Source organism: Myotis davidii, unplaced genomic scaffold, assembly GCF_000327345.1.
Source record: "Myotis davidii unplaced genomic scaffold, ASM32734v1 scaffold1, whole genome shotgun sequence".
Classification (NCBI taxonomy): Eukaryota; Metazoa; Chordata; class Mammalia; order Chiroptera; family Vespertilionidae; genus Myotis; species Myotis davidii.
Window position 1 is genome coordinate 9,987,227 of NW_006294681.1, and position 10,916 is coordinate 9,998,142.

The window sequence follows — 10,916 nt, forward strand, 5'->3', positions numbered from 1 at the left end:
CGATAACTCATAGTGTCTGTCTGTTTCCTGTCAGTGGATGATTAATAAACTGCCTACAGTCAGGCCCTGAAATACAGAGTCAATACACAGTCTATTTTGTGACTCTAGATAAATGGTGTCCCAACTTTTCTCAAGATTACAGCTAATTACCCGTACACACACACACACACACACACACCAACCACCATTATTAATATTAGCATTTATCAAGTAGCTACAGAGAGCCAGAAGGCTGAGCTAAGAGCTTCATTCCTGCCCTGAGGAGCTGAGAATCTAGACTTCACCTTGTGCTCATATAAATGTCCCGAAAATAAGAAAAATAATAGCTAATAGTTAATGAGCACCCACTATGTGGTAGACATATTTTAAGTCCTATATGTATTTTATCTAGTTTAATCCTCATAATAATCCTTATAATCCTCTGAGGTAGGTATAATTTTTATCTTTGTTATACACATAAAGAAACTAAACATTAAAGGCAAATGGTTTAGATAAAACTTGCCTGAGGTCATAGAGCTAGGAAGTAGTGGATCTAGGATTCAAATCTATGTGGCTGGCTCCAAGATCAGTTTCTTAGGTACTCTCCTGGACCAGTGATGTTCAACCTTTTCTATCTCATGGCACATATAAACTAATTACTAAAATTCTGCAGCACACCAAAAAATATAATTTTTGTCGAGCTGACAGAAACACTAGGTATAATTTTGATTCATTCACACCAGACGGCTATTATTGTGTTGGCTGTTGTCATATTTTTATTTGACAATCTAAGGGGAAAGAGGTCAGTGTCCCTGACTAAATAATCAAGTGTTGCATGTTTTAGAAATTCTTGTGGCACACAGGCTGAAAATAGCTGCCCTAGACAATCATAGATATAATTTAATAAATATGTCCTATAGGCCAGTCACTGTGCTAAGTTACCATACATGCATTAGTTTACTTAATGTTTGTAATTAATGATTAACTTTCTTTATAAATGCTTTCATTTGTTCCCTCCCACATTTCTATAATGTCAGTATTATTTTTATCTAATGGATGAGGAAACTGAGGTTTAGAGATACATGAAACTTTTCTGGGGTTACTATTGCAAGATTCAATCCTGGATCAGTTTTCTCCAAGTTTGACTCCTATGTAATGGCTTTATATTATAGATAATAAGGGGGCCACATACTAAACTTGACATGCTCGGGAGGCCTGCATGGTGGGGCTTAAAAACTCAAGAGACTGAAAGTAACCACACAAGATGGCCTGAACATAAAACTTCTTAACCAAAAGCCGGTCCCAGGGGTAGTCCTAGGCCTGTAGCTTCCTTGACAAAGGTCAATCTTTACTTAAGTGAGCCTGTCTATTGTCTTTTGCATCTTAGATAACATACCTTTGAAATGCCAGAATAAACTGACTTTCCAGACCCCTCAAAGCACAACCATCAGAGCAGTGAACCGCAGAAGTTCTTATTGTTACTTTGTCCCCTGTTTACCATCTCTAAGTGCTGTAAATGTTTACTATCTTGTATCTACCAAATGTAAAAGAAGTATGTGTCTCTGCTTTACTTTTCACCCAACCCTAGATATTTCCATGGGTTTCATGTAACCTCCTTACATCTCCTCCTTTGATTCTAATGTATAAAATTAGCTGCAATACTGCCATTCTCTGGAGCACTTTTTTCAAACCATTGAGACTTTGCTCTCTAGCCATTGTGGTCAGTTTGGCTCAAATAAACTCATAAAAATTCTCTACATGTTTGAATGTTTCTTACATTGACAGTATTATAGTTCAAGAAAAAATGCCTTCAAATGACAGCCTAGACAAACATTATCCTAATAAAAACAATAATACTGCCATTTACATAATGTTTCACTACTTGCATTTGAAGTTACTCAAGTCTCACTTTAAGTCTAAGTGATACTAGGGCAGGTTGTAGATGTCAAAACTGAAGTTCAAAAGTTGAGGGACAAGTCTGGAGTCTTACAACTCTGTCCTCATTAATTTATAGACCTTCATTTACTCACTAGTTCACATAAAAAGCAAGCAAACAAACAAAAACCCACAAAACATGCACCTGGCCCCAGTGGCTCAGTGATTGAGTATCAACCTATGAACCAGGAGGTCCCGGGTTCGATTCCCAGTCAGGGCACATATCTGGGTTGCGGGCTTGATCCCCAGTGTGGGATGTACAGGAGGCAGCCAATCAATGATTCTCTCTCATGGTTGATGTCTCTATCTCTCTCTCCTTTCCTCATTATATATATTTTAAAAAGCAACACAGCAGGCTGTTATATTCTGACATTGGAGAGATAAAGATGAATAAGACCTTCTGTCTTTCTAAAATCCACAATCACAGCAGAAGGCTGACATTCTTTTCCTCTAAATATTTTCTTATTGGTCAGGGACCCACTTTGAAATCCTAGTGGCACCATGCCCATTTGAAGGGGCAGAAGCTCTGATCCCCGTTGGCCATAACTGCCCCTTTGCCTGATTCCTCACCTTTTATCCTTGAACTTGGTGATGAGCAGAACTTGCCCTTTCAGACCAAAAGTTAGAGAAGTTCCTTGCAAGTGGTCTATGCAACCTGGGGGATTCATGATTAAAACTCCCCATGTTCTGAGACCATGTGGTGCACAAATGAGAGGTCTTGTCATTGGATCTCTTAGAAACCGCAGAAGAAAGGGTCAGGATGAGAGCGTTAAAGTGTCTGGGATGAACCTAGGTTGTGCCCAAATCTTGGCTGAATGGGACTGTCAGGGTGGAGGAGCCCTAGCGGCTCCCCAGCGCGCCCAGCCTTCCCACCGCTGGACTAGGTTGCCAGGAGGCCGTGGCTGGCAGGAAGGGGCCTGGAAACCTCAGAGCGCAGCAGAGACAGGAGAGCCTTGTTCCAAAGTCCGAGGGCTTTTTTCCCCCCTCCCAGGGGTCAGACATCCCCCTGGACTCCACACTGCCCTGTCTCTCCCGCGGATTCTCAGTCCCGGCTCTGAAAGCGTTAATCCCGGAGCTGTTGGTACCACACTCTATCCCCCACCCCTCCCTGCCTCCCCCGCTCCGCTCCCGCCCTAAGTTCCTAAAAAAGGTGCAGAGTTTTGACCAGATAGGGTATGAATGATCAAAGCCAAGTCGATACTTCCTGTTGCAACACTATATATATCGTGATGACTGCACGGGCTGCGGAGACGCACCGAAGCGCTTGCCCCGCTGCCGCCACCCAGCGCCTGAGGTTTCCCCGGGACCACAATGAACAAGTTGCTGTGCTGCGCGCTCATGGTAAGTCCCTGGCCCTGGGGCAGGACCCTGGCAGCTGGGGTGGCTCCCCCTGTCTCCTGACTTCTGTGCTCCCCGAGGATGGATGGATGAAGGGATGGATGGGGTGGAAGCTCAACTCCATCCCTCTCCCCGGAGAGACTGGGGGTCAGTTTGGAACAGGAGACCTCTTTTAAGCTAACCATGCTTCCAGGGCGTCCTTTTACACTGGAAAGTTCCTGCTGGGTTATGGAGAAGGGAGAGGCGCTCTAGACCTTTCGTGTTTGAATGACTTTTACCCATTTTAATTACTGTCCTCATCTCAAATAATTAACGTCCGTGTGTAGTTCATACCATCTTTGCCTATAACTCGGCCATTCTTATTATTACCAATAAAGTAATCCCTTAGAATCAGAGTAAGTTGGGAGGATATGTCAGTCTATTGAAAACTATCATAATTAGAAAAAACGTTGGATACAGTTATATGACAGATAGAACATTGGGCTCACTCTCTACTTAAGCAATGTTATGGCAAATTTTGAATAATTGGCACAAAAGAAACGTTCACACACACACACACACACACACACTCTGTAACTGTGCAATTTAACATTCTAATATAATTTTATTATTGGAAATGGCTTCTTCCAGTCCTCAATTCCAATATAAGGGGAGAAATATTAGTGGGCTAATGTTAATTATGTTCTAAGTATATTTAAATAATTGAAATTGAGCACTACATAGGGCTAACAGTTAATTTTAACATACTATTTGGAGAAAAATAGAATCTCTGTGACTTGATTTAGCTCCTTTAAAAAAAAAAGATATTTGACCAGTTAAGTTAATAAGATTTGAAGACTATTCTATGGCCAGTGACTCACTTCCTTTATGTCACTAAAGTGAGAAATCGATTAAGATATGAATCATTCATGCACAAAAGGTTAGGAAAACCTATATTTAAGCTACATATTGTTTTTGAATCTGTTGGCATGAATGCTTGCATTTCAACATCCAACCCACAGTGAATGGGACCCTAAGATGTTTTCCAATTAGTGTCTGGGATACACAAATATAAATAAACAAATAAACAAAAAAGTAAATAAATAGCAAAGTCACTAAAGAAAAAGTAGGTTGGTCAGGAGTCCACATAAAGGTTTGCTAATTTTACCTACTGCCATTTATTTATATCCACCAATATGAATACTATGGGGAACTTTTTAAAAGTAAACCTTTATTAAAATATAGCACACAGGGAGAATTATACAAGTCATACATAATGCCTAATGAAGTTTCTCACAGTGAACACTTGTGAGATAGCGCCCGGATCAAGCAGCACTATGTTACCAGCACCCCAGAAGTTCCTGAGTTTTCTCCCCATCACTATTATATCCAGGGACTGAGTCATCGATATTCTGACTTCTAACACCTTAGATGAGTTTTGCTTGTGTTTGAACTTTACATAAATGGACCATATGCACTTTTTTTTTTATGTCTGGCTACTTTCACTTACAGTTTTATTTGTGAGACCATCTCTATTATTGGATTACAGTAGTTTGTCCATTTTTATTGCTGTATAGTATTCTATTGTATGGGCACACCACAATTGATTTTCTCTTTCTACTTTTTGGCTACTGGTATAAGTAATCCTGCTATTAATATGAGCACACTTTCATTTTTCCTAGCAGTTAGTATCCTGTTAAAGATTTAATCACTGACATACATATTGTCAATTACTTAAATTTCAGAATATCCACTAAATTATATCCATTTTAATTATTGTCTTTATCTCAAATAATTAACACCCTCATGCATATATTTATATATAGGGTGTCCCCAAAAATGTATACATACTTAACAGCAGATGGCCCAATTAATGTTTCTTTCTTTTCAGATTTAACCCATTGGAATTAACAATTATTCAAAGTGTGTATACATTTTTTGGGACATCTCATACATACCTAATAATGTGTTCATAAACAATACGTAGATAAATGTTTTTATATGTGGTCTGTATAGGAAGATAAACATATATGTAGATAATACTAATTATAGGTGGTACAGCATTATCAAAAGAAAAACTTTGTGTCTTGAACATAATAAATACCTTAAATAAAAGAAAAGTCTTCCCTTTCCCTTTCTGTAGATTTTGAGATTAACTTTATTTTATAAATGATGGCAAATGGATAGTTGGTACTTACATATAAAGAGCCCAGTTACCCTTTTGCAAATACTGAGGTGCAATTCTAGGATCTGGAAGCATTACAGATATTTCATACTTTGTACCAGACATGCCACTGGTCACTAGGGACAGGGGTAAAACAAGATGGGCACAGACACCTCTCAGCCTAATGGAGAAGCAGATATTGGACAAGTAACAAATGGGTAAGTGGTGGGTAACAAATGGGTAACTTGGGAATAGAAAAGATCCTGTCCACCAGAACTTATAAGGGGAGTTGCAATGTGGTGGTTATCAGGTGGACCCAAATGAAATACCAGTACCACCACTTGATAAATTACAGTAGGCAAGTCACATCTCTTTTGAGTTTTAGTTTTCACTTCTGGAAAATAGAGATGATGATAATGCATGCATGCTATAGGACCACATAAAGTTGTGGCTTTATACTGATCCCAGCTTCTAGCATTCAGTGAATTGTGTATATGAAAGTGTTGATGATGCTCTAAGGGCCACTAAGCATTACCTTGAAGGAGGAGTAGAATGTTTCATTGTTACAGATAAACTCAAGGTGTCCTAAAACCTAAGAAGTAGGAGAAATGAAATTCTGTGGCCAAGTGGAGTTCTAGACTCTTCTATGAGAGCTGAGGGTATGCTGGTAGGCGGCAGTGAGGGGATGTGATCACTGAGGTTACTGCCATGGTTCTGGGCTTTCTGGAATGTGCACTAATGGAAGTCAGCGGAGAATCTCTCTGCAAGGTGAGGCAGTCACATCACCAAGTCATTTATTTCATGGTTGCCCTGGGACCACTGGGAATCCCGACCTCAGCCTAGATTTTAACTGGTGGCTGAAACTTTCCATCATAAGTGGCAGAATCATCCATTGGCCTTCTCAGTGCCAAGCTCTGAATTAATGTTATGATAATAGGAGTTGGGGGAGGCAGGAGAAGAGGAAGGGGATAGTAGATGCCTTTTCTCAGAACAACTGCCTGATCTTTGATCCTCCTTTAGTATAGTACTCTTTCAGATTTTTGGTTGTTTTGTGGTTGTTTACTTTGGTTTCCTCCCCCAACCCACACACACCCCTCTTGAGTGTGTGCATGTTTCACTAGCCTATTTATTTGTTTATTTATTTATTTTAAGAGCATGGTCCCTGTGAAGTTTCTAGGAGAATCTGACATATACTCAGTTCAAAACAGCCCTGATCCCTGTCCCTAGCAAACTTCCTGGCCTCTGTCGCCTAGCAACCTTCAGTACAGTTCCTAGTTTCAATGTGGTCTTTAATTTTATTTCTTAGGCTTCAACCGCAGTTGTCAAATTCCATGGGTTCGGAAGAAGGCATTCTGTGCCAGATGTTTTATCCACTTTGGTCTAGAAGGGGAGCTATGGCAGTGTCTATCAAGGGAACACTAAACACACATTCAAATATTCTTACTCCCCTAGTCCCTGACTTGCCTCCTGGGTTTTCCTTTAAGCAACCCTCAGCCCCCTGCCTGCAAGTTCCCTTTTCTGTGAAAAGCATTATTCCCATTAGCATCTCATTAACCAACAGCATTTCCTTTAGCTTGAGTTTCTCCTTCGTAGCAAAAAAAAAAAAAAAAGACTGGGAAGTAGATTGGAAAAAAAAAGGCTTATTTATGTTTGTATTATTCAAGGCCTTGACTAAGGGTGCTTGGCTTGGCTGTCCCTTACGTTGTTACTATACAGCAGAGATGCCAAGTTTATCACTGAATTTGTATATTTTACCTTGGAGGACAGTATTTCTCACTCATATTACATTTCTTCCAAGGACTTTTAAAGTAAATCCTTTGTAACAACTTCCTTGCCCTCCTGAAATGAAATTTAGAGTGCACATATTTTACCTATATACATAATTTTTGAACCTCACTACACCAGCATAACTATACTATAAAGGAGAAATAAAAGGACAGTAATTTATAAAATAAGCTTCACTAGAAGACACGATGAAATAGTGATCTGTTGGCAGCTTTATGTACAATTGTCATGAACAGACCATTAGGAACAAAGACTGCAGCACGTGTCTCACTGGGGCTCAAAGCCATGATCAACGTTGGCTTTGGTGCTACGATTTTCTGAGATGATGAATAAATCTTGCTAAAGTTTTAAACAAAACTAAAGTAGCTTTTATCAAATTTTATCTTGTTGAATTTTGGGAAAATTCAGTATTTATAGAAAGCATGCAAAAACCAGTTTGTGTCTATATAAAATGGAATTGGAATCTAAGCTCAGTTAATGAGAAACAGGTTTGCAAATAGGACATTTGAAAGTATGTGGGACATGGGCTCATTTTTTTAAATTTTTTTAGAGAAATAAGAAGTGGGTGAGAGAGATAGATAGATAGATAGGGAATCATCAATTTGTTGTTCCTTTTATTTCCACTTATTTATGCATTCGTTGGTTGATTCTTGTATGTGCTCTGACTGGATCAAACCTGTAACCTTAGCATATGGGGACAATGCTCTTTGGGGGTGACATGGGCTTAGTCTTGATCATTCAGGACACCTAGCAAAACACAGCCCTCTTAACAACAGAAATCCCCCACAAATTTGCAGAACTTTCAGGAGATAGTGCCATTCCTATAGCAAGCCAAGTATGAGTTCTTTGCAAACACTGATCTTTCCATCTTCTTCATATTTATACCACACCCCCGACCCCAGGTCTTCACAGTACCTGACACTAAATGTTTGCTGAGTCAAAGGAGCTATGGTGAGATTTGTTAGTGTGTTGTATAACCTACCAGCAGTTTCCATGGATGTTCCCACACAATTTAGTTTACTGCCCAAGACTTAACATTCTAATGTTGGCTTTGATCTTTTTCAAGATATAAATATAACACCTTACCCATCTGACTGATATTCAAATATTTTCTGTACATTTTTACTATGAAGGTCTTGAAGGCCCATTCTTAAGTGAGAAAAAAAAATAACTAGATTCATATATTGACCCTCGGAGGTGCTGCCTAAGCTCAGTCAAACCTGTGTTCTGATTGTCCCATCTGGTTGATTCAGGCATGGATGCTCATTTTTGATTTTGATATATTTTATGTGTTTGTAAAATGTGCCAATGGAGATATCAAGTAGGCATTTAGATTAAAAAAAAATTTGGATCTTGGTAGAATCCAAGCTGGAGATAAAAATTCTAGGTTATCAACATAGAGTGGGTTTTGAAACCCATGGGGGAAAGATGATTGATTATACATGACAAGAGAGGAAAGAAGGAAGCTGGTCCAGAACACATTTCTGATACTGATAGTCTGGTAAACAAAATGCAAATATGAACAATAATAGCAGCCATGTTTGGAAAAGAAAACAAAAATCAAAATAAAACAGCAACCCACAATAGCAGGAACCAGTGGATCGGAAATCCTAGCAACATCTGTAAACTATCTGTGCAAGAAGAAAGAGTGAGGTATGGCCAACTTGAAATAGATACAAGGACAGTATTTTTATGCGACATGTAATTAGTTTTTGGAACTCACTACCACAGAATATTTTGGGGTAACTAGCATAGAATGTCTAAAAAAAGAATTCTTTTAGACAGTTGTAAGGGATAAGAATAGGATTACAACACATTAGGTAAGAAGTTGTGTGGTACCCGCTCCCTCTCGCATTTACCTGGCCTCTCTAAATTAATGTTCCAAAGGCCAGAACAGTTTACAGACACACTAAAATGGTTCTCCCCAACGACAAGGTGACATAACTTCCCAGGTGTCGGGTAGATTTTTTTCACCCCAATTTCACAGAAGCAACTGAGTCAGCCTGACCATAAATGGGTAGAAGATGCAGAAGGAAATGCAATGTCATTCCTGAAGCTCTTCTAAAAAAAGTAATGTGCCCCTAATGGGCTTGATTTATTACCTCTTATTGTGATTTAAATAAAAATTCTATCTCCAAAATTATAGTTTTAATATTGTGAAAACATTGTTTAATTTCCTTGAAGCATCTTCTATAAAAATAAGAAAGAATAGCCTTAGGATTTTCACTTCAATTTAGTCTGTACCTCGGAAGCACTTTCTGTAAGTGCCTCTTAAATAATCAACTCTAAAATAGAAAAATAGGTGTCAAGATGAATTTAGATTTAAAGTAAGACAGTAATTCATCTAAGCTTTGTGACTGCCTTTAGTAAATTCAATTTTCTTTTCTGGTCTTTGATCCAAAAACCTCAATTCTCTTGCCACACAGTAATGTTAATTTGTTTCAGAAAACTATTTCTTTTATTCTTAGAAAATATAGATATCAGGGCCCTATTCCTTAGAAAGTTCCCCCTACCATTAATTGCCACCACCACCACCAAAACAAAAAGTAATTTAGGAATTCATCTGTGGGACATACTGACAATAAGACCTCTGCAACAGCAGACAAGAGGCAAGGGATCTCATTTTTCAGTTTTGCTTTAGACTCTAAGGTCTAGTTGGTGACTCCACTTATTTGCGTCTTATTACTTATCTCTAAAATAGGGGTGTTGGACCAGGTGTATGTGGAAGGCTTTTTCAGTTTTCAGCTCTGTCACTGAAAAAAGGAATTTAAAAAAGATTGATTATACTGTGTATTATTCACTATTCCAATACAAATAAGTATTTGTATTTAAATACTTTATTATTTAATATTAAAGTTTTAGAATATATATATTTTTAAATCAAATATACTTATTCCTAAAAGAATGTCTCATTTTGTTTTGTTTTAATCCATTTTGTTGCAATTGTCAAAGTTTCTTCTGCTCAGCCGGTTTCATGTATAAGAAATTCTGTTTAAGTCAATGAGCTCACAAGAGGAAGCAGCTTTCAAAATGCCACTTACTTTTAAGTAGCAGGACTTGTTTTAGGATCAGAGGTTATTCTTTGAAACTAAGAACTATTTTCCCACCTGAAACAAGTCCTTGCTGTCTTTAGCTAGTATGCATGGAGTCATTAATGTGCCTATGTCTTATATTCCATTTCATTAGAAGCCAGGTCCAATACATTCCCTCAGGACTAATGCAGAGGTATAATTATGGTCTCCTTATTCTCATTGAGCAGAATTTTCTTTGAATTTATATTCACAAGGGAGTACCTGACAATTGCATACCTCTCTTTCGAATAAATGTCAATCCTTCAGGCAGAATAAGCATGATAATGAGTAGGTTGGCATGGCCATTAACTACTACACCAAATACTCCACCTGGCTGATAGACAGAACCCTCTGCTCCCACACTCCTGTCTCTTATTTTAATACCTGGTGAAAAGAAAAAAAAAATCAACTAGATTGTTTTAAAAGAAAGGTCAACTAAAGAGTATGAATGATGTTTATTGAATGATGATGTAGTTGTTAATGCTGTTTGTAAATTGTTTTAATTTCTCCTCCCTTCTAGAAACTTGCTAGGATTGCACCTCCTGGCTTCCTTCTGGTGGGGAAGGCGGATGGTGTGGTGTGAATAGTTCTGGCCAATAAGTCACTTCTGAGTTAGAGCGCTTAATGGCCAATATGTGACCCCCAACATTTTTTTTTCTCTTTCC

At 38.5% G+C, this 10,916-nt stretch overlaps 1 protein-coding gene across 1 annotated transcript in view; it reads left to right on the forward strand.

Annotated features, from left to right (window-relative positions):
- Positions 1 to 3,022: 3,022 nt before the first annotated feature.
- The window catches only part of TNFRSF11B (tumor necrosis factor receptor superfamily member 11b), a 27,001-nt gene continuing 19,107 nt past the window's right edge, over positions 3,023 to 10,916 (forward strand). Inside the window, exon 1 of the mRNA XM_006769100.2 lies at positions 3,023 to 3,255. Coding sequence (XP_006769163.2) covers positions 3,226 to 3,255 — 30 coding nt within the window. The 5' untranslated portion in view covers positions 3,023 to 3,225. The remainder of the gene's footprint in view (positions 3,256 to 10,916) is intronic.